This window comes from Dipodomys ordii, unplaced genomic scaffold (genome assembly GCF_000151885.1).
Source record: "Dipodomys ordii isolate 6190 unplaced genomic scaffold, Dord_2.0 Scaffold16, whole genome shotgun sequence".
Lineage (NCBI taxonomy): Eukaryota > Metazoa > Chordata > Mammalia > Rodentia > Heteromyidae > Dipodomys > Dipodomys ordii.
This window is the reverse complement of record NW_012267232.1, coordinates 10,202,617-10,227,569: the sequence shown is the minus strand read 5'-3', so window position 1 is coordinate 10,227,569 and position 24,953 is coordinate 10,202,617. Positions and strand designations below refer to the sequence as shown.

Sequence of the window (24,953 nt, the reverse complement as noted above, 5' to 3'; positions counted from 1 at the left end):
CTCTTGGCCTGGGCACTGTACCTCAGCTCTTCAGCTCAAGGCTAGCATTCTACCACTTGAGCTCACCACTTCCAGTTTTTGAATGATTTATTCACAATAAGAGCCTCACGGACTTTCCTGCCCGGGCTGGCTTTAAAACACAAGCTCAGATCTCAGCCTCTTGAGTAGCTAGGATTACAGGCATGAGCCACCGGCGCCAGGCTTCCATAACTTTTTTTTTTTTGTCCTCTTTTTTCCTGTTGTCTAAGTTTAGGCAGTGGTCCATCTTACCAGTTGTAACTCTTTGTGATTTGGGCCTTCATTTACCCTTTCTCAAAACTTTGCTACATGATTTTTTTCCTCCATTTTTTGCCCTTAATATATGTTCTAGTTAGCTATACACTTTTTTTTTCCTGTGTGCTGGATCTAAGGCTTGAATTTAGGGCCTAGTCACTGTTCCCTGAGCTTTTGTGCTGAAGGCAGTGTGCTTCAGCTTGAATCCTCAGTTCTACTTCTGGCTTTTTGATGGCTAATTAGAGATAAGAGCCACACAGCTTTTTCCTGCTCAGGATGACCCATGGTCCTTAGATCTCAGCCTCCTGAGTAGCTAGGATTATAGATGTGAACTACCAACACCCAGCTCTTACTATACTTTTTTTGGGGGGAGGGGGGTGTACTGGTCCTGGGGATTGAACTTGGCCTGGACACCGTCCTTGAGCTTTTGTGCTCAAAGCTAGCTCTCTACCATTTGAGTCACAGCTCCATTTCTGTCTCTTTTGGTAGGTAATGGGAAGTAAGAGCCTTATAGACTTTGCTGGACTGGTTTTGAACTGTAATCCTCAGACCTCATCCTGACAAATAGCTAGGATTACAGGTGTGAGATACCAGCACATGGCCATATTGTACTTTCTTAAAGAAACAGTACTAATGTCTTTATATTTTTAGTATGCTTTTTGTAGGATTTCACTCAAATGACTATGAAAAAAATGGAATGATGATTATCCAATGAAAACTAAAAGTGTAATCTTGGGTGTATTCATTCAAAACGTGTGAGACATGATCAAAGTACCCTGTACTCATGAAAATGCCATAATGAAACCCAGTATTTTGAGGGCTGAAGGCATTGGCTCAAGTGGTAGGGTATCTGCCTAATAGATTCAAACCTGTGTTCAAACCCAATACAACCAAACAATGAAAACCCCCACTATTTGTAGATTTAATATACTACTAATAAAAGATAACTATAACTACAAAAATATCCTCAAATAGATTAAAGTGAATAATAAGTGAAATGCTAAACAGAAGTGAAAGACTCTCAAAAAGAAATATTGGCATTGTGTGCCAAATGGGTTCATTTTGTAACATCTCAGTATTTTTTTAAATTAGTTTTCAGTACCATCCCCTTCCTAGCCTCTCTTGGCTTCTTTGAACCTGCTCATTTTGTACATAATATCATAGAGCCTAATTAATGACTTGAAAAGGTGAGTAAAAATGAATGGTTGGAGTGTTAATAATCATAAATTAGTTTTTCTGTATTTGAATGAATTAGTAATATCAGGATATTTGTATATTTAAATATTTACACATTTAAATATTTAAACATTTTTCTATTAGCACTGATACAATGAGCAATAAATGAAGTTTACTTTTCTAATTAGTCATCTCTTGATAGCACATGTGTAGATTTTGTTTGTGGACTATTCAGCAGATGTTTTCATTTACTGAGATTTGACATCCCTTTGCCATAGAATATTTTTGGGGACAGTGTAGTGCTTCTATTAGTGAATGCTAAAAGAGTACATACTATTGTTGATTATTCCAAATTATACTGAAGAAATATGAAGTAACTATCTACATGTGTTTTTGTTTTTATTTTTGTTTTTGGGTCCGGTCGTGGGGCCTGGGCGCTGTCCCTCAGATCTTCAGCTCAAGGCTAGCACTCTACCACTTGAGCCACAGCACTACTTCCGGCATTTTTCTTTTTGCTTATGTGGTGCTGAGGAATCGAACCCAGGGCCTCATGCATGCAAGGCAAGCGCTCTACCACTGAACTACCTTCCCAGTCCTGTGTTTTTGTTTTTTATGTTGTCTTTGTTTTTTGCTTTAATGTCTTCTATGTCACACAAAGCCAGAATATCCGTCTTACAGGTTAACAAATCAATCTACTTAATTTTTTAAAGTCAGTTTATTAAAGTTTTAAAAAGCAGTAAGCTACTTTTTTCATAGCCATAAATTATATTTTGTGGGCTGGGAAGGTGGCTCAGTGGTAGAGTGTTTGTCTCGCATGCATGATTTGATTCCTAGCACCACAAAAGCAGAAAAAGCTGGAAGTGGTGCTGTGGCTCAAGTGGTAGAGCACTAGCCTTGAGCTGAAGAGCTGAGGGACAGTGCCCAGGCCCAGAATTCAAGCCCCACAACTGACAAAAAATATATATATAAATAAAAATTAAAATTATATTTTGTTTTTAACTTTTCTGCTTTGATACATCTAACATGTATTTTTTTTGAAAAGTTATTCTGTGCCAAATGCTGCACTAGTTCTGGAAAAAAATGTCAAAACTAGAGCAAAATCTCATCCTATATGGATCTTACTGCCTAGTAGAAAAGTGAATAAATAGTGAGAAACTGAGATGAAGTTAATCTAGCTAAGTACAGATTGCTGTGAGTTTGACTTGCACTGTTTTTGGATGTCAAATTATTTCCTTCATGATTACCTTTTGTGCTCTGATTATCATTCTATATTTCTTCTTTTATCCTATTATATGTAAACTCCTTTAAGGGAAGAAAACTTCTGTTCTCTTTAGTACCTGTTGTATGGTTGATTTCTAATTACAAATACTTATTGAGTTAATTGGCACATGTGATTAAATTATAAGCTCTTTGTATGAACTAATTCTTTAATTTTAAAAGACTATTATAATACCCTAAAATACTTGCAATAAGTAAACATTTTTAAATGTGGAGTTTCTTTTTCTTTTAGGATTTGCAAAATCATCAAATTTACAACAGATTTCCAGTTTTGACTTCACATCTACAAATACTTTATCAGAGGACTCTGTAGTTGTTGTTGGAAAAGGTATTTCAAAGTCATTAACTTTTAAGTCCTATATGTTCTTTTTACATATAAGTAAAGCTTGTTTTTAAGTTGAAAAAATTAGAAGAGAATACTTATGTTTGCATTTCTATCCTCTAACAGAACAAAAGATGTATTATGTGACAGAGATAGTTGAGGTACTTCTAAGATAATTTGAGTAGTTTAAATTCAAAAGGTAGTTTTTACTTATCAGCTTTAATAATTAATATAGCAATATGGAATTTATTATCTCCCATAAAAAGACAAATCAGAATGAACTCTAGGTACATATAGATGGGGATAAGGAAACTTTTGAACACCATAATTGCATATCTCTTTTTAAATTAAATTTTTACTGTAGAATTATTTTGTGGTATACTTTGAAACATGCATCTTTTTTTAAAATAGAGTAGAATAAAATTTTTGGGAATTGTTTCCAGCTTCTTGATAAACCCATTAGGTTAATTTAATATTCTATCCTCATTAGCTCATATCTTTTTGTTTTTTCTTTTTTGCCAGTCCTAGGGCTTGAACTCAGAGCCAGGGCACTGTCCCTGAGCTTCTTTTGCTCAAGGCTGGTACTCTACCACAGCACCAATTCTGGCTTTTTCTGTTTATATGGTACTGAGGAATCAAACCCAGGGTTTCATGCATGCAAGGCAAGCACTCTACCACTAAGATACATTCCCAGCCTGGCTCATATCTTTTGCTCTTTTTCTACTCTTCTGTTAGCCTTATATCCAGTAGTAACATTTTACACTTGTTTAACTCTGCACATAAATATCCTAACCTTATAGCATTTCCTCTTTCCTGCTTTGTCCATCCAAATCCATTATGTCTTTTAGTTCCTACTCGAATCTGTGTTCCTTGAAATGATTGTAAACATCCAATTCACACAAGCATTCCTATGAATTTTTCTATGGTCATGGTGTAGTTCCTACTCTTTTTTATTTATTAGGGTATCTATTTTATAATTACCTAAGTTGTTGTTCTTATAAAATTGATTGCTTCTTTAATATAAGAGCATTGTTTTAAAGTCTCCACAATAGCATCACATAAACACTTAATGACTATATGATGATTGGTTCATTGCAGGTGTATTTGGAAGTTCAAATTCAGCACCAGTAACTTGCAACCAACCTGTGATACCTCCTGCAGAAAATGGGGATACGTTTTCAGTTAAACCAAGTATTGATCCACCAACAGGGGTTTATGGAAGAGCAGTTCAACACAGTATTCCATCATATCTTGATGTTGAAAATGACAAAAATGTAAGGTTACTCACTAATCACTTGTAAAAATTTAAGTCAAGCCAGGCGCTGGTGGCTCACGCCTGTAATCCTCGCTACTCAGGAGGCTGAGATTTGAGGATCACGGTTCAAAGCCAGCCCGGGCAGGAAAGACTGTGAGACTCCTCTCTCCAATAAACAACCAGAAAACGGGAAGTGGCGCTGTAGCTCAAGTGGTAGAGCACTCGCGTTGAGCTGAAGAGCTGAGGGACAGCGCCCAGGCCCAGAGTTCAAGCCCCCCGACCGACCAAAAAAAAAAAAAAGTCAATAATATGTTAGATAATGAGGTATTAAGAGTATTTTGATTAAAAATTTTAAATTTGATCAGACAAAATATATTATGCTTTTAATCCCAACACTTTCAAGGTTGAAGCAGGAAGAATACAAGGCTAGCCTGTTCTAAATAGCACAACTGTGTATCAAACACTGCTTTCCCCCCAATAAATTTTTAAACAAATCTTCCCAATGTAATTGTAATGTCTTATTATTAATCATTTGAATAGTAGATTATTCTCCTTTCCCACTAAATAAATTTGTAAAGTATATTATATAGTGATATAGAGTGACCTATGTCACTATATAGTAAACTATGTTACTATATAGTGAACTATGTAACTATATCACTATAGTGTGTAATATACTTTTTATATGTTTATGTGTATATATTAAACAGTTTTCTAGTATATCTTCATGTCATCGCAGGCTGATATCCTCGGGTAATGATTTCATTTCCTGTTAGATTTTAGGATTCTAAAAAAGTTTTGTTTTGTATAGTTTTGTGTGTGTGTGTCTGTGTGTGTGTGGGCTTAAACTTGGGGCTTGGGAACTGTCCCATAGCATCATGCTCAAAGTTGGCACTCTGTCATTTAAGCTCCACTTCCAGCTTTTTGATGGCTAATTGGAGGTAAGAGTCTTACCTCCTGGCCAGCTGGCTTCAAATCTTCAAATCTCTATCCTCAGATTTCATCCTCCTGGGATAGGATTATAGTGTAAGCCATTGGTGCTTAGATATTTAATGTACACATGTACAGTTATCTGAGATGGAAATACTTTATATGTCAAACATCTTGAATACTTTTTGGATATTTCAACTTTTTCATGCAGACTAAAGTTTCTATTTCAAAATCTACTTATGAAAAGATGAGACAAAAAAGAAAAGAAGAAAAAGATCTTTTTGATGTTAAAGACTATGAAAAGAAAGAGCAGAATCCATGGGATCGAATGAAACATACTGAGAAAATGACATCAGAAAGTAAGTAGGACTGGATTTTTGGTGTTTTTTTTGGTTTAGTAGTATTCTAAAAATAGAGTAATATGATTGCTTTTTCACTCAAGAGGTAGACCACTCACCTTGAGCTGAAGAGCTCAGGGACAGCAGCTAGACCCAGAGTTCAAGCCCTATGACAGACAAAAAAAAAAACAAAACAGGCTATTTTGACTTATAAACTAGAATTTGCAAAACTCAGTAACTCTATTATAAATATTGATTTTTCTCTCATAAAGTATTGATTTTCTCATTCTGTCATGCTCTTGCGGCTTTATCTTGAACATTCTAGGACAGTGACTGTTTCCCTTTTATCCAAGACAGCACTTTACATCTGATAAACACTTAGCAAATATCAGATTATGGAAGAAATATTGCTCTGTACACAATCTTAGGATGTGTAAGGGATTATTAACACTCAGCCAATAGAGAAAATCAACTAGAGTTTTATATAGGTGCCATGTACTCTCATATTGTAATTCTCAGTTACTGTAAAAATACTGTACAGAGGAGTTACAATTACATGAGCAAGGTATACCTACACATTTTTACAAAATAGGATCATATTTCTTTCTTTTGCTCCTTTTCTTGGTGGTAGAGGGGGTTGTTTATTAGAATCTCACAAATTTTCCTGCCTGGGCAGGCTTTGAACCACTATCCTCAGATCCTGATGATACTCAGCCTCCTCAGTAGCTATGATAGGCAGCACCTAGCTTGATTTTGCTCTTTTTGAGGTACTTACATATTTATATTAGATGGAATATATAATTTTGAATATAAATTGTATGGTTGTGAATATCTTTGATTTGGGTATTCCCTGAAGAATAAACTAGTACTGCCACTTTCTCTAAGAAATAGTAATAGCACCAGTAGTTGGAATTGCATTTGTATTCTTTTATTTCATTTATTCATATTTTTGTCGGTCAGGGGGCTTGAATTCTGGGTTTGAGTGCTGTCCTTCAGCTCTTCAGCTCAAACTGAGCACTCTACCACTTGAGCCACTTCCATTTTTCTATTGGTTTATTGGCTTTGAACTGTGATCCTCAGATCTCAGCCTCCTGAGTAGCTAGGATTACAGGCGCAAGCCACCGGTGCCCAGCTTATTTTATTTAAATTTAATTTTATTGTCAAGGTGATGTGTACATAGGGTTTACAGTTACATATGTAAGGTAGTAAGTACATTTCTTGTCAAACATGGTTACCTCCTCCCTCGTTTTTTTCCCAGTGGCATTTGTATTCTTTATGTCAAGGTTCTCTCATTCTTTATTTAATATATTTTGTTTTAGGTGAAGCATCTACTGGAGTCATTCCACAGTACAAAGAAAGGATAACTTCCATCACGCACAGTCCAGAAATAATAGATTCCTTGGAACTACGGCCATTTTCCAAACCAGAAATAGCACTAACAGAAGCTTTAAGGCTATTAGCTGATGAAGATTGGTAAGTTAACCACCCTTAACTTAAAGCTAAATTCATTAAAAAAAAAATTTTTTTAGGGTGCTCGGAAGGTGGCTCAGTGGTAGAATGCTTGCTTTGCATGCATGAGGCCTTGGGTTCAATTCCTCAGCACCACATGAGCAGAAAAAGCCAGAAGTGGCACTGTGGCTTAAGTGGTAGAATGCTATACCCTTGAGCTGAAAAGCTGAGGGACAGTACCCAGGGCCAGAATTCAGGCCCCACAACTGACAAAAATAAATAAATATTTTTTTTTTTTTTTGGGTCCGGTCATGGGGCCTGAACTCTAGGCCTGGGCACTCTGTCCCTCAGCTCTTCAGCTCAAGGCTAGTGCTCTACCACTTGAGCCACAACGCCACTTCCGGCTTTTTTCTTTTTGCTTATGTGGTACTGAGGAATTGAACCCAGGGCCTCATGCTTGCAAGGCAAGCGCTCTACCACTGAGCCACCTTCCCAGCCCTAATTTTTTAGTTAAAAACCTTGAAACATATTTCCTATTAATAAGGTCTTATAAAAAGGATTATTGGGGCTGGGAAAGTGGCTCAATGGTAGAACACTTGCATTGCATGCATGAGGCCGTGGGTTCGATTCCTCAGCACCACATAAGCAAAAAGAAAAAAGCCGGAAGTGGTGCTGTGGCTCAAGTGGTAGAGCGCTAGCCTTGAGCTGAAGAGCTGAGGGACAGCGCCCAGGCCCAGAGTTCAGGCCCCACAACCGGACCCCCAAAAAACAAAAAACAAAAAGGATTATTTTTAGCTATTAGGCCTCTTGAGTCTTTTGAACTTATTAATGTAGATGAACTCTGGCCTAAATATTAGAAGTTATATTACACTTACATGTGATAAGGTCATTATTCTTTATATAGACAAAAGATCTGAATTATATGCCACGAATTATGAAAACCTTTGTTATTAGGATACAAATCTCACTTAAATCTACAAATAATGACAGGATTTGTAATAGACATTTCTATATCAATAGGAAAAATTAACTAGAATTTTGCGTGGAGATGTCATATACCTTCATTTTTTAGTTGTCAGTTGTATAATAAAACAGGTATATCTACATATTTTTACAAAACAAGAAAACTTTCTAAAAGTATTTTTCTGGAAATGTAACCTATAATTTCCTAGAAATGCCTCTCTTTCTATTACTGTAGCAGCCGCCTAGCCCGTTCCTTCAGTAACTAAGGGGTGGCAAAAAAACGTAGCAACATTTATCCTACCTCTTTCAGCTGGAACAGCCACTGGCTACCTTTGTCTCAATTTCTTCCCTATTTCTATCTCTCATAGTACATCATTGCAGATATCTCTTAGCTCGGTCTCAATTTTCTCTCTGTATTCTTGGGCCATCTGCTGTTTTTTCTCAGCACCTTCCGTTTTTTGCTCAATACTTGAAACGACTCTCCAAGATGACCTACGGGCTCCTACAACATTTTTGTAAGCAACTGAGAGAAGATTCCTTTCCTCATTAGATAATTCACCTCCTTGCTCAGTTACAGACTTCATGCAGGCTGCCATGTCATCATATCGCTCAGCCTGCTCGGCCAGTTTGGCCTTCTGCACCAGCTCATTTTTATCCATGACTGGATGTTCTGTGTCCCGAGTGGGCGGCGGAGGACGGACGGGGGTTCCCCATGAGACTCTTATCTCCAATTAACCACCAGAAAACCAGAAGTGGCACTGTGGCTACTGTGGCACTGTGAGTGGTAGAGCACTCACCTTGAGCTGAAGAGCTCAAGGACAGTGTCCAGGCCCAGAGTTCAAGCCAACAAAAAAACAACAAAACCACACCAATATAATCAGACTTCGCATACAATAGCTAAGAGAATCCAGATGTTTTCAGTAAACTGAATTTGCCTGGCAGAATGCTGACAAATTCCCACCCACTTACCCTCTTGCAGTGAAAAACAAAATTCAAAACAAATCATAGAGCTAGAATTTTGATATCTGAAATATTTTAAAGTAGGTTTTTCCATAGGACAACTGTCTTAGCTCTGCCTTATATGATCTCCAGGTTTATCTTTTCATAGATAATGGTTTGCTAAGACTTGCTGCCTCTTCCTCAGATGGAGGGAAAGTATGGCTCACATTTTATCCATCGTCCCCAGACCATACTGTTCTTTTTCACAGAACCCTGCCCTTGAAGAGTGGCTAAAATTCGTATTCCTTATCAGCCCAGGCAAACTCCTGCAGGGTTTTGTTTGGGGCCCCCACCCCCATTCCCCAATTCTTACACCAAGCCACTGCGATCCTAGGGTCCAGATAATTTGAGTTTGGAGGTTCCCAAGGCAATTTGTGTATTCTCCTCCTGATCTGTGGCCTAAATTCTAGCTTCATCAACTGTTCCTCTAGTCTCTCTATAGCCTTCTTCTTTTATTCTACTACCTTCTTGGTCTTTGCATCTTTCTAGACTTTGGCATCAGCTCTTGCACTTCTCAGGTCTCTGAGATCTGCTAGCTGGTCTTTCTTGGCAATCTTAGACTGCAAGTTCATCCTAGACTTTTCAGAAGGTTTTGGTGGTGCCCTCCACTGGTTACAAAGAATTGCAGCAGCTCGATTGGTACAGAATCTTTGCTGGGGTCTGGGAAGGTGGCCCAATGGTAGAGCACTTGCCTTACATGCATGAGGCCCTGGGTTCGATTCCTCAGCACCACATATGCAAAAAGAAAAAAAGCCGGAAGTGGTGCTCTGGCTCAAGTGGTAGAGCACTAGCCTTGAGCTGAAGAGCTGAGGGACAGCGCCCAGGCCCAGAGTTCAAGCCCCACGACAGGACCCAAAACAAAAACAAAAAAAACAGAATCTTTGCTGGATGTTTGCATCTGGGGCTGTCAGTTGTTTTAGCTGCTGTTGTAATGTGATGGAGGCATTGTATGTGCAGAATACTTTAGCCATCAAGCCTTCCTTGAGATCCTGAAGATGTTTATTTAGAATACCAGTATTGAGTCTATCAAAAAAATCATCCTCTGGCTGCTTGTCCTCCATAAATGCAACTTGTCTTTTTGCTCTATTGACAATGTTCCTTGAAACCTACAACTTTTTATTTTTTCATGCTATGTATTTTCATTGTTCTCTTTTCCTTCTTTCTCTGTCTTCTTTTGGGTTATTTGCATACTATTATTCTGTATTTATTAATTTTATCTTTTTTGGACATTATGTTCTTATTCTAGGGTATATAATATATATCTTTGATTTCTCATTTCAGCTTCAAATATAATCTTACCACTTCACATTAACTTTATTTAAGAATAGTAGACTTAAAGTAGTATTTACTATTCTTACTACTCTAGCTGCATCCAGTAAGAGTATGCATAAGTATGTTACCAACTCCTTAATATATTGTTCTAATTTTTTCTTGTGACAAGTTATTTATCTTATTTTTTGCAGTGCTAGTGGTGAAACCTGGGGACTTGCTTATAGGAAACAAGCTGTTGCGAGAAAAAATTAAAATTTGCTACATTCTTACTATTTCCATTGTTCTTATGCCTTTTTGTAAGTCTGAATTTCATCTGGTTTCATTGTATAATTTCTTTTTCCCACAGGGAGAAGAAAATTGAGGGACTAAATTTTATTAGATGTTTAGCTGCTTTTCATTCTGAAATATTGAACACAAAGTTGCATGAAACAAGTTTTGCAGTAGTTCAAGAGGTAAACTTACTTTTCAGACAATTTAAGGATTTTTTTAAAAAACAGATGGGATGGGCTGGGAAGGTGGCTCAGTGGTAGAGTGTTTGCCTTGCATGCATGAGGCCCTGGGTTCGATTCCTCAGCACCACATAAACAGAAAAAGCTGGAAGTGGCACTGTGGCTCCAGTGGTAGAGCGCTAGCCTTGAGCTGAAGAGCTGAGGGACAGCGCCCAGACCCAGAGTTCAGGCCCCATGACTGGCAAAAAAATAAATAAATAAATAAAATAAATAAAAAACAGATGGGTATTTCCTTTATTTTACACAGCTCTGTATTATGTAATGTCAGTATACTTACTTGTATGCAAAGTAGCCCAGGTCTTCTTTTGTGACAATTAAAACAATATTAGATGTTGATTTTTTAGGATGTAAGATAATATACAATCAAATATATTTCTTTAATATTAAAACTTACTTCAAACTCATAATTACCAATTTTCTTGCAGAATATCAACAAAATACGTTTTGAAAATTTTCTTTTAGGTGAAAAATTTACGCTCTGGAGTTTCTCGTGCTGCTGTGGTCTGTTTAAGTGATCTTTTCACTTACCTAAAAAAGAATATGGATCAAGAACTAGATACCACAGTTAAAGTTTTGTTACACAAAGCTGGAGAATCAAACACCTTCATAAGAGAAGATGTTGACAAGGCATTAAGAGCTATGGTTAATAATGTAACTCCTGCACGTGCAGTCATCTCTCTTATCAATGGAGGACAAAGGTAATGTTCACAATAATCTTGAAATACCCTTAAACTAAAAAAGGGACCTGATTGCAGTTGTAAATTTGTGGAAGTTGGGGATGAGAGGTTGTTTCAGATTAATTTCAGTCAAAAAAATTCTTTAATAATTCTTACTTGATAAAGATATTGTTATTCTAATGCTATTTACATTTATGGATCTAGAGCTAAGTAAATGTTCAGACTGAGTTCTGTTTTTCACTTCTTGGTGTTGGATAGTTAATAGAATAATTTACCATCTCTCCCAGAGTGACTTACAAGGAGCTGTTTAATCATGAAACTTTAGAAAAATCTTTGGAAAATACTTCATATACCAACTTTAAATGGTCATGTCCCCTTGTAGCCATTTACACATTGCAGTACGAAGATGTACAGCCCAGCATTTATCAGATGTGGTAGAATTTATGGAACCTGAACGAATTTTATCTGGAACAAAGGATATGGCTGAACGTTTATTACCAGCTGCTGCTAAATTTGCTCAAGATAGCTCACAAGAAACCAGGTAAATAAATATTAAAAATATTTGTGGTCTGTGAATATAAAAGTTTAGAAACAGAAATAACAATTAGAAGGAAATGAACATTTTTCTAAGTGGGATCCCAAGGAATGTTACTGGGTAATAGTCTTATTTACCAATTTGTAAATGGTCTTGAAGGACTAGACAGTGAATTCCCCAAACACTACTGGGTAGTGAGACATCAGAAGTCACAAAGGATGAATTTCATGAAAGGATACAAGACTCTATGAGTTGGCCCAAAGTGATAGAAGTGCCTCATTGTGGGCAAACGTAAGGTAATACATTTGGGGGTGTTGAAATATGATATTTTTCCAAGCTATTGTATATTTTAAAAAAGCATAAGAAAGTAGGTTCTCTAGCATTTAGAACTTCACGAATTTTTGATAGTTATAACTATAAGAACAAATGTATGAAGGTTCATAACAAACAGCAAAATAGGCAGGGTACCAGTGGTTCATGCCTGTAATCCTAGCTACTTAAGAGTCTGAGACCTGAGGATCAAAGTTCAAAGCCAGCCAAGAGACTCATGTCCAGTTGATCACCAAAAAGCCAGAAATGGAGTTGTTGGGTTTTTTTTCCCCTTGAGCAAAAAAGTCAGGGACAGCACCCAAGCCCTGAGTTCTTGTACCAGTACTGGCACAAAAAAAAAAAGCAAATTAGTATGTGTTACCATAATTCTTATAATGACAGAAATTTTAGATTTAGTCAGAGACCTGGGTTAAATTCCTAGTCTTCTAGACTGTCATTAAGCACATGACTTAAATTTTATTGATCTGTTTCCCTGTCTGTAAAATTAGGAAGGTTGGACCATATAATCAATAATATCTAATATAGCTACTGGTCAACAATGGCTCACGCCTGTAATCCTAGCTACTGAGGAGACTGAGATCTGAAGATCGTGATTTGAAGCCAGCTTAGGCACTTATCTCCAGTTAACCACTCAAAAACCGAAGTGGCACTGTGGCTCAGTGGTAGAATGCCAGCCTTGAGCACAAAGAAGCTAAGGGAAAGTGCATAGGCCCTAAGCCCCACGACCAGCTGAAAATAAATCTAATACAAAATGTAAAAATTTTTATGCTTCATACACACACACACACACACACACACACACACACCTCTATCTCTCTGTCTGTCTCTGTCTCTCTGTCTCTCTCTCTCTCTATATATATATATGAAGCACTAATATATGAAGATAATTCTTTTTTTTGGTTGGTCATGGGGCTTGAACTCTGGACCTGGGCGCTGACTGTGAGCTCTTCAGCTCAAGGCCACAGCACCACTTCCAGTTTTTTGGTAGTTTATTGGAGATAAGAGTCTCATGGACTTTCCTGCCTGGGCTAGCTTTGAACCGTGATACTCAGATTTCAGCCTCCCGAGTAGTTAGGATTGCAGGCATGAGCCACCAGCGCCTAGCTGAAGATAATTTAAAGAAAGGAGAAAGGATTCTGAGTTTATAGATTGAAGACAACTATAAAGCTTTTCATGTTTTAAGACAATGGTATCTATTACTTTAGGTAGCTATAGTTACTCTTGTGGGAGACTCATTATATCAAAAACAAATAGAATAAGTACATTCTCTACTGCTTATAAGAAATCACCACAAATGTACTCACTGAAGGCAAAAAATTATTTAGCTTATAGTTCATTAGGTCAGACATCTGACATGACTCAACTGAGTTCCCTGCTTTTTAAGATCAAAATCAAGATCGTGTAAGGGCAGAGAATGGGAGAATTTCTTTCTAAGCTTATGCAAACCCTTGGCTATTTCATTCAGTTGTAAGATGAAGGTTCTTGTTCACTTGCTGGCTGTCAGTGAAGGTCACTTATATTGTTTCTCATGCTTCATTCCCATCTTTAAGCTAGCACATTACGTTGAGTTACCTTCATGTATATAATCTCTCTGACTTTTGTAACTAGCCATAGAAAGCTTTGTGTTTTTAAAGACATTCGATTAGATGCATCTGGGTGTGATAGATCATTACATTCACAAATTCTAGGGCTTCATCTTTGGGGATGTGTTTAAGACATCAGTGTTCAAAAAATCAGACTCATCAAGCATGGCCATACATGTCTATGATCGCAGTACTTAGGGAGAGGCAGGAGGATTGTGTGTTCAAGGGTGACTTACTCTATATAGCAAGTTCCAGATCAGACTAGGCTACATAGCTAGACTGTATCTCAAAAACAAAACAAAAAAAGTTATAGTTTCCAATATACTGTCATGTGGGTATCCTTGTTGCAATGGCGAGGCCAGGAAGGGAAAGGGACAACAGCAAGGAAGGGAAAGGGTAACAGTGTGACAAGTAATGTAGTCATTGCCTTACTCATGTAACTGTAACCCCGCTGTACAACATCTTAACATTAAATTAAAAAACAAAATTCAAGAGCATTAGATCATCCACTAGCAAAAAAAAAGATTCTTAATAGTTGTTTTATGTGCATATTTATTAACCTTTTTTTCTCTCTTTTAATTCTTCTTTCTGTTCCCATACTGAGTATCAAACCCATGTGTTTGTCTCCCAAGTAGAGTTTTATATTTTGCGACCTATTGTTGGCTTGGTTTAGCCATTCCCGTACTGTTGAGCTCTATAGTAAACCCACAATCCTTAATATTCTTGGCTAAAAATTAGAATTGTACTTAAAACCTTGACTGCTCAGGAGTTACTTACCTGAATAGCTATAGAAGTTACCCCAGTTGTGAGGAGAGCTGGTATTTGTCTTCTGAAATTGACAGCCTTTCTATAGCTTCATTACATTTGAAGGGATCTGGTTACAATAAGTGACTATATCTGCTTTCTTGAGAGCCCATCTTCTCATTCTGATCCTATAGATTCCAGTTTTGTTGGTGGTGGTTGAGGGGATAACTCAGGGCCTGGGCACTGTCCTTTAGCCTCTTGGTACACAAGGCTAGCACTCTACTACTTGAGCCACAGCACCACTTATGACCCTTTTAGGTAGTTTATTGGAGATAAGAGTCTCACAGACTTTCCTACCTGGGCTGGCTTCAAACTGACGTCCTTAGATCTTAGCCTCCTAAGTACTTAGGATTACAGGTATGAGCCACCAGAGCCCAGCTTCATAGATTCCTGGTTTTTGTTTTTTGTGTTTTGTTTCACTGTCAAGGTGATGTACTGAGAGGTTACAGTTACATAAGTGAGGAAATAAGTACATTTCCTGTCAAACTTGTTACCCCTTCCCTAATTTTTCTCCCACTTTCTTTCCCTTCCCTCCCCAACTTGTACAGATCATTTCCAACATATTGTCTTGGGTTTTTTTTGTTGTTGTTTTTTTTTGGTTTTTTTTGGGTCCGGTCGTGGGGCCTGAACTCTGGGCCTGGGCATTGTCCCTCAGCTCTTCAGCTCAAGGCTAGTGCTCTACCACTTGAGCCACAGCGCCACTTCTGGCTTTTTTCTTTTTGCTTATGTGGTGCTGGGAATCGAACCCAGGGCCTCAGGCATGCAAGGCAAGCGCTCTACCACTGAGCCACCTTCCCAGCCCCCAACATATTGTCTTGTGTATGTTGTTATTGCATTGGTTCCCCCAATTTTTAAGCAAAGGTGTAACTGCAGTTTAGTTTAGAGAAAGTCCTCCTTGGAAGTGGCACTGTGGCTCAAGTGGTAGAGTACTACCCTTGAGCTGAAGAGCTCAGGGACAGTTTCCAGGCCCAGAGTTCAAGCCCCACAGCTGACAAAAAAAAAAAAAAAAAGATTGTAGAGAAAGTCCTCCTTGAAGAATAATAAGGTGGAATTGTGGATTACCAAATCAGACATGTCTATCCTAAAATATCTTCAATATACACTCCCATATTTTCTTTTTTGTTGGTGTTGGTTTGTGGGCCCTAACTAAGCTTTTGTGCTCAAGATTAGTGCTCTGCCCCTTTGAGCCACAGCTCCATTTCTGGTTTTCTGGTGTTTAATTGGAGATAAGAGTCTCATGGACTTTCCTGCCCAGATTGGCTTTGAACCATGGTCCTCAGAGTAGATCCTGAGTAGCTAGGATTATAGGTTTGAGTCACCAGCCCCTGGCTCACTTCCATATGATCTAAATTTCTACCATTTCAGTAATACTTTGGGTTTAAGTGTACCCTAAGAGAATTATTCTTGAGTCTAAATAAAACAAAAGCACCAACTTTAGAAATTATTTCATAATTAAATAACATATGAACCATAGTTTATCATCTAACCTTTGATGTAAATTTAAGTAGCTAGAAGAGAATAGGATTTTGAAGAATTAGGATCCAAGTAAGTTTCGACTAGTATAGAAGAAAAAGATGAAGGGGAGGGGTTCATAAATAAACGACATAGGGATGGTTAAGTCAGGCTAGAACACCTGGACAATAGCCGTGCAGCAAAAGTCCAGTAAGTAAGGAGCCAAGAATGATGATAAATGCCTAACTCATAATTGTGCCAAATGCTGGTGTGCTAGTTAAGCCTTTCTGCTCTCCATTTGACATATGGCTGAAGAGGGCAAGTAGGAGAGCAAGAGAATCCTACATTTTCTAGTGCATTTAGTATAACCACATTTCAGTGACATAAACTAGGGATTGTAATCTTGATGTTTAGTTTCTATTTCATTTTGTTTTCTATTTTATTTTCAGTTCATTTCCTACTAGAAAAAAATGTATCTAAGGACAAAACTGAGTTTGTTAATATATGTGAGATCCTTTACATGTTTCTTAAATATCCATAGGTATTATGGTCGGAAGATGCTTTTCCTCATGATGTGTCATCCTCACTTTGAAAAATTGCTTGAAAAGTATGTCCCATCTAAAGACTTGCCATATATGAAGGAGTCTGTTAAAAACTTGCGGCAAAAGGTATGCTGATAACATTTATTTTACAAACAACTTGAAAAAACAAAGTTTATTTTCTAATTAAGATAAAGAGAAGAAATAATTGTAGCTTGGATTTATTTATTTTTTTGCTAATCATTTGAAATAGATCATATTATTTCATGGATCTACCGCACCAAGTCCACAGACACAATGTTAGGCTTCAAATTAAATGTTTATTGTGTATGAACGCACACCTAAGGTAAAGTAGCATGTCATTTGGTCTTTTGGAATTGTAAGATATGGGTTTGAATGTCAACTCTGATGCAGTGGTGTTTACCATACCTAGTCTCTACTTTGGTTTACTTTGTCTCTTTTATCATGAGAACTCAGAACATTTATAGGAAGCTCCTTGAAGATAGGCATTTTGTGTTGCTTTTGTGGTTAATAAAGGTTCAGTAATAGGTATGAAGTGAGAGGCTTAAAGAACAGCCAGTGAAAAATAACCCTTTAACATCTTTGATTTTTGAAAAATGTGTTTAACTTAATGTAGAATTTTTCTCTTGTAATTTTTTTTTTTTGGGTCCGGTTGTGGGGCCTGAACTCTGGGCCTGGTCGCTGTCCCTCAGCTCTTCAGCTCAAGGCTAGCGCTCTACCACTTGAGCCACAGCGCCACTTCTGGCTTTTTTCATTTTGCTTATGTGGTGCTGAGGAATCGAACCCAGGGCCTCAGGCATGCAAGGCAAGCGCTCTACCACTGAGCCATCTTCCCAGCCCTCTCTTGTAATTTATGTCACTTCTTTTTTTTCTTTTTCTTTTTTTGTGGGGAGAGGAGGTAGTCCTGGGGCTTGAATGCAGGTCCTGGGCACTGCTGCTAAGCTTCTTTTGCCCAAGGCTAGCACTTTATGACTTGAGCCACAGCGCCACTTCCAGCTTTTTCTGTTTATGTGGTACTGAGGAATCAAACTGAGGGCTTCATGCATACTAGGCAAGCACTCTACCACTAAGTCCCATTCTCAGCCCCTTGTCATTTTTTTTTGAATGACCTTGGGCTAAGGATTCATTTATGAAAGTATAATATTAGGAAGATGTATGGTTATAGATGTTTTTGAAATTTTTCTGACTTTTGATCTTGTTTTAAGTACTTTAATATACTACTTAAAACTAACTACTTCAAGAACAGTGCCAGTGACTAACATTTATGATCCTAGCTACTCAAGTGGCTAAGACTTGAGGATCTCAGTTAAAAGCCAGCCTGGGTAGGAAAGCCCATGAGACTTTTATCTCCAATTAACCAGTAAAAAGTCAGAAGTGGAATTGTGGCTCAAGTGGTAGAATGCTAGCCATGAGCAAAAAAACTCAAGGACAGTGTGCAAGTTTTAGTTCAAGCTGCAGGATTAAGCACACACACACATACAAAAAGTAACTCTCCAAATGTTTATTCTCATATTCCTAATATTACATAGAAATGAATTTCCATTAAAGTATGTCCATGTTTTTGTGGATTCTAAATTTTAACAAGAATAGTTGTGGGGCTGGAGTGTAGATCAGTGCTAATGTGCTTGTGTAGCATGTGAAGGTTGCATGGGTTTCATCTAGAAGAGAAAGAAAAAAATATCCTTTAATGATTATTAAAAGCTTAATCTGTTATTTTTAACTGCTTTGAAAATTACTATTGTGTAAGCTTTTAACTATTTTTTGAAGACTTTTCATATACTGCCTGTCTTTATAGGGTTTGGGAGACTTACCACTAGATACTCCATCAGCAAAAGGAAGAAGATCTCATACAGGCAGTGTTGGAAACACAAGATCTTCATCTGTTTCTAGAGAGTCTTTCAATTCAGCTGAAAGGTAAGATCATTTGGTAGTCCATACTATTAGAGAAATTAATACCTAGTTATAGTAATCTCAGTTGATTGTTTTTAAAGTTTAAGGACTAGAAAATGTGAGGTAATTGAGTTTAATAAGCCAATTATGTATTCTTAGTAATATGCTTTTACATGCACATGCATTTGTATTACTTGTTGGTAAAGTTCCTCTTCTGTCCTTTACTGTTGGCTTTTGCGGGAGGCATATTACCTTGTTTAGTCATTTATTTAGTGATTTTTTTTTACTACAATTTATGCATTTGTGGCCAAGTTTTGTTGATTTCAATCTCCTATGTCCTTTTAGTGGATTTCTAGAAGATTACTTATGAAGGGGTGATGGCTTTGTTGTGTTGTATTTTCCTGTTACTAAATTGTCTCATATATATATAAAATTATAATTATTTTTTGGTTGATCCAAGGGCTAGAGCTGAGGGATTGGATACTGTTCCTGAACTTTTGTGCTCAAGGCTAGTTAGTGCTCTATCACCTTGACCCACAGCATACTTCTGGCGTTTTGGTGATTAATTAGAGATAAGAGTCTCACAAACTTCCCTGCCTGGGTTGACTTCCAACTGTGATCCTCAGATTTTAGCCTCCTGAGTTGCTAGGAATACAGGTATGAGCCACCAGAACCCTACTAAGTTGTCAAATAATTTTAATGCTCTTCTCTACTCAAAGTGTGGAAACTATGTTTTTTTTGACAGTCCTGGAGCTTAAACTCAGGGCCCGGACACTGTCCCTGAGCTTCTTCTTGCTCAAGGCTAGCACTTTACCACTTGAGCCACAGGGACACTTTCAATTTTTTCTGTTTATGTGGTACTAAGGAATTGAGCCTAGGACTTCAGGCTTGCTAGGCAAGCATTCTACAGCTAAGCCACATTCCCAGCCCCATGCTGTGAAAACTTAAATACAAAAGATACCACAGTTGATGAACTATGACCAATCCATAATCAAGACTAGTTATCACCACTAGATGTAAAAATGTATCTTTGTGATCTGGGGAGATAGTTAAACCATGGTGGTAATAGGAGGAGATAGTAGGGATGACACGTGGAAGGGGAGGTGTGAAACTAATTGTGATTGGAGTGATTAAAGAGAAAGTGGATTGAAGTAATTAGAAAAGACAGTTTAACTTTATGATGGCAAAAAGAAAACAGAAATGAAGAAAATTGGGTAGTAAACACGGAAACAACAAAAATACAAAACAACTAATACAAAACAAAAACTAGGGCTGGGAAGTTGGCTCAGTGGTAGAGCACTTGCCTTGCATGCCTGAGGCCCTGGGTTCAATTCCTCAGCACCACATAAGCAAAAAGAAAAAAAAGCCAGAAGTGGCGCTGTGGCTCAAGTGGCAGAGTGCTAGCCTTGAGCTGAAGAGCTGAGGGACAGTGCTCAGGCCCAGAGTTCAGGCCCCACAACTGGACCAAAAACAAACAAACAAAAAAAAAAACCCAAAAACTAATAATACTCTGGCAATTCTGTTCCCAGCTAAGAATATAGGTAATGAGGAAGAAATAAGGGATGGAGGAATATCCAAAGAAGTAAATACGAGTAAACAAGAAGTTCTACTTGTAGGTAGAAAGAAAATATAAATGGGAAAAGATTATAGAAAAGGACTAAAAAAAAATTTAAAACTAAGTACTGAAAGACAGATGCAATAGTTTGGATATTAAGACCACAGAGAAGAGAAAGTAGTCTTAATATCCAAAACATAACATCTGTCTTTCAGTACTCAGTTTTAAATATTATCCTTGAGTATTTTTGCTCAAGATTATTGCTGTAACACATGAGTCACATCTCAATTTCTGGGTTTTGGTTATTAATTGGAGATATGAATCTCATAGGCTTTCTTGCCTGGTCTGGCTTCCAACTGTAATCTTCAAATTTCAACCTATTGAGAAGCTAGGATTATAGGTCTGAACCACTGGCACTAGATTCCCTCTATTTATTTTTCATACTATTTGCATACTATGTCTTTTTTTCTAATTACAGTATAATGGAAGTATAATTAATTTGTCATACGATTTAGCTATTTAAGGCATTCAGTGAGTTATACACTGTTAATCACAATTTTAGAATATTTTCATCATCCCCAGAAAAATCTCATACTTATCATATGGACCTCAAGTATAAAATAAATTCTCTACTTTTCTTATTATAGCAAATAATTATTTCACAAATACATTGGGCACCAGTGGCTCACGCTTATAATTCTAGCTACTCAGGAGGCTGAGATCTGAGTATTGCAGTTCAAAACCTGCCCGGGCAAGAAAGTTCATGACTCTTATCTCCAATGAACCACCAGAAAACCAGAAGTGGCGCTGTGGTTCAAGTGGTAGAGAGCTCGCCTTGAGCTGAAGAGCTCACCATCAGCACTCAGGGCCAGAGTTCAAGCCCCACAAACAAACCAAAAAAAGAAAAAAGAAAAGAAAACTAGTGATAAATATATCTACCTCTGCATTTAAAACAATTTTTAATTTATTATTATTATTTTTATAAAGGTAATGTATAGAGGGGTTACATTTACATGAGTCAGGTAAAGAGTACATTTCTTTTTTGGACAATGTCATCCCTAGCTCTGCATTTTACATCAGAAACCTGTGCCCACTGTCAGGACTACTGAGTCATTTTTAAGGCAATTTTCATGAAAATCATACCAATCATAGACATGTTTGGTAACTTGTCCTTTTTACCATTGTTTTCAAGCCTTGACAATTGGAGATAACTTTTTATTTTCAAAGGGGGTTATCATGTGTCATGTTGAGTTACCCCTTTGTATCCATAAAAGATATTATGCTATTCATACTATATCATTCCTGTGATAAGACCTGCCAGTGTCAAGTTTCTGATTTTTCTGTTCATGATTCCATAGATACTTTTGCGGAAGAGTTAAGATAGTAGACCTGAAGGTGATCCCTAGAAAAGACTGCTTGGAGAAATTGATTGTTGGTTGCCAGATTGGATTTTAGAAAAATTTTTAAAGGATTTTGACTGGTAGAGTTAGGAATGGCTTAGTCTTCCATGAAAGTATAAGAATTGCACAGAGATTTAAGTCAATATCTCAAGGAGCCAGAAAAAAAGTTGTAGTGTATACTTAAAAAAAGACCTGCCTAAGAAGTTAGGTCTTTGGTTGGCATTAGAAACTAGACTTTCAAGCAGACTTTTACCTCTCCCTAATTGATTAGGAGGTCTTCTGGGAGTCTGTTTTGTCCTAAGCAGACAATGTCTACCTGACCAGCCCTTAATAAAAATCCCAAGGAACAGTCTTTAGTAAGCTTCTTTGGAAGATAGCATTTCATACACATTACTATACATACACACATACATATTACTAAAGGAAGTGGTATTTCTTATGTGACTTCATAGGAAAAAAAAACCTTGAAATCTAGCATCTGGTTTCTTCTAGACATGGTGCATGTGACTTTCCCTCTACTGATTTTCCTTAGTATCCTGCTGTATTAAATCTTAACCAGGAGTTAAACTGAGTTGTGAGTTCTCCCAGAAATCAAGGCTATGAGGAATCATGGCTGTGGGTTAGATTGGTTCATGATTTTTTAAAAAATGAATTTATAATAGTAACTTTTGAAATTACATTTGTGATTTTTATAGGAAAGTTAAAATGAAATTAATTTTACCTCTCTGTCACTGTAGAGAAGTAACTGAAGTTCGTGAAGTCCCCAGAAAATCAGTTCCTCGCAATTCCTTAGAAAGTGCTGAATATGTTAAAGTCATTACAGGTTTATTAAGTGCAAAAGATTTTCGTGATCGTATTAATGGGATTAAGCAGCTTTTATCAGATACTGAAAATAATCAAGAGCTTGTTGTTGGAAACATTGTAAAGGTAAGGACCAGTCAAAATCAATTTTTATTTAAATTTTATGGTCAGTAATAAGTTCACTGGTTAAAACTTAACTCTGAGGGACTGGAGGTATAGTCTAGTGGTAGTACACTACCTAACCCTATTAGCATGGTGAAAGGGAAAAAAGTGAAATTTTATCTCTAATTTTTCTGTGAAATTAAAACTGAAATTAAGTCTCATATACCATAAAATGTATGTGTATAGACACAAAAATGGAAATTTTTTAAATTCTTACTGGCTAACTCACACCTTGTAGGAAATGGAGCACATTATATTTGTAATAAGTCAGTCATTTGCCTACTAATCTACATTTGCAATCTTAATTTTGGATGTCTTTTGGGATAGTTTTTGAAACCCTGTCTTTTTGCTGTAAATGCATTCCATATTTAAGTTTAACAATGTACAACATTCTTATTGTCTTAAGTCCAAGATAAATAAGATGTTATATATAAGAGCTTAAATAGAATAAAGTAGCTGTACACTGGTGGCTCACGCCTGTAATCCTATCTACTCAGGAAGGTAAGATCTAAAGAAATGTACTCATTATCTTGTCCATATAATTGTAACCCCTCTGTACAGTATTTTCACAATAAATAGAGAGAGAGAGGGGGGAAAAAAAAAGAATGTGGTTCAAAACAAGTCCAGGCAGGAAAGTCTTTGGGACCCTTATCTCCAGTTAATCACCAGAAAACCGGAGCTGAGGCTCTAAGTGGTAAGAGTACTACCTACCCTTGAGCAAAAAAGCTCAAGCATAGCACTTGGGTTCTGACTTCAAGCCCCACAGTGGGCAATAAATAAATAATAAATAGAATAAGTAGGGAAAATAGTATGAACTAGCAAGAGAATTTAAATATAACAATATAAATACTTTAATTTCAATAACTTTCCAATTTACTTTCAGATCTTTGATGCTTTTAAATCTCGACTTCATGATTCTAATAGTAAAGTAAATCTGGTGGCTCTAGAAACAATGCATAAAATGATTCCTTTACTTAGAGACAACCTATCTCCTATAATCAACATGCTAATTCCAGCAATAGTGGATAACAATCTGAATTCTAAGAATCCAGGCATCTATGCTGCTGCTACAAATGTTATTCAAGCATTGAGTCAACACGTAGGTAAGGAGTCTTATTTTGGTATTCAAATTAGTTGGATCTTCTACATACTTCATACTTTTTACATATTTACTTCATATTTTCTATATATGTCTATAATCCTAAAATCATAGTTATTCATGTTTTTTCCATTTCATAATTTTTCCTTTTTTTCAATAGTATGTGAAATTATTTTCATTCACTAAATTTTGTCCTATTAAACGGATTTTCTTCTCACTTTAAGTTTTAATTCATTTTTCCTACATCAATCTCAATCTGATCATAAATTTATATGTAAAACGTGACAGTAATTCTTTTAGAATAGAACATGGGCAAATCTTCAGGACCTTGATGTCTAGTGAAACTTTAGGCATGATGTTGAAAGCATGATCCATGGAAGTTAATAAATTAGACTTTAGTGTTTTAAATTGATTTGCAAAAGATTCTATTATCCTAAGAACTACCAACTGAGAGAAAATATTTGTAAACCATGTATCAAAGAACTCATCTTTAGTATATATAAAAAACTGAAATTTCAGCATCAAAACAAGTAATTCAGGGCTGGGAGGATAATCCCAGCTATTAAGGGACATAGGTAAGAGGATTAGGTTATCTAAGGCCAGCCAGGCATAAAGGATGAGACTGAAACCTAACTAAAAGTTTAGAAGGATGGCTCAACTTGTAGAATACATGAAGACCTGTGTTCCAGATTCCAGTACCACCAAGAAAGAAAGAAAACATCATGCAATTAGAAAACAGGCATGAAGGAACATTTTACTGAGGAGGATATATATATATATATCACCACTAGTCAAATATCACAATGGTTAAAATAAAGCTGTGATAATACCATGTGCTATTAGGTTGCAGAAAAACTTTCATACATTTCTACTGAGAATGTAAATAAAATGGCATAGCCATTTCAGAGTGACATTTTCTTTAAAAAGTAAAACAATACTTAGCATATAAGGTACTAGTTGTAGTACTAGGAAATGATCACAAATAAAACAAGACCATACAAGAACCTGTATGTAATTATTCACAGCAGATTTTTTTTTTTTTTGGTCAGTTGTGGGGCTTGAACTCTGGGCCTGGGTGCTCTCCCTGAGCTCTTATGCTCGAAGTAAGCACTCTATGACTTGAGCCACAGTATACTTCCAGTTTTCTGGCAGTTAATTTGATTTGTTTTTGTTTTTGTTGGTCGTGGGGCTTGAACTCTGGGCCTGGACGCTGTCCCTCAGCTCTTCAGCTCAAGGCGAGTGCCCTACCACTTGAGCTACAGCGCCACTTCCGGTTTTCTGGTGGTTTATTGGAGATAGGAGTCTCACGGTCTCTCCTGCCCGGGCTGGCTTTGAACCGCG

The 24,953-nt window shown here is 37.0% G+C and overlaps 1 protein-coding gene across 1 annotated transcript in view; it reads left to right on the top strand.

The window, feature by feature from the left end:
* Positions 1 to 24,953, top strand: part of Fam179b (family with sequence similarity 179, member B) — a 62,371-nt gene that overhangs the window by 32,738 nt on the left and 4,680 nt on the right. The window contains 12 exon segments of the mRNA XM_013012291.1: positions 1,092 to 1,114; positions 2,960 to 3,055; positions 4,148 to 4,323; positions 5,446 to 5,593; positions 6,892 to 7,045; positions 10,602 to 10,707; positions 11,227 to 11,462; positions 11,824 to 11,982; positions 16,687 to 16,813; positions 18,501 to 18,619; positions 22,288 to 22,477; positions 23,397 to 23,616. Of these exon segments, the coding sequence (XP_012867745.1) occupies positions 1,092 to 1,114; positions 2,960 to 3,055; positions 4,148 to 4,323; positions 5,446 to 5,593; positions 6,892 to 7,045; positions 10,602 to 10,707; positions 11,227 to 11,462; positions 11,824 to 11,982; positions 16,687 to 16,813; positions 18,501 to 18,619; positions 22,288 to 22,477; positions 23,397 to 23,616 (1,754 nt within the window).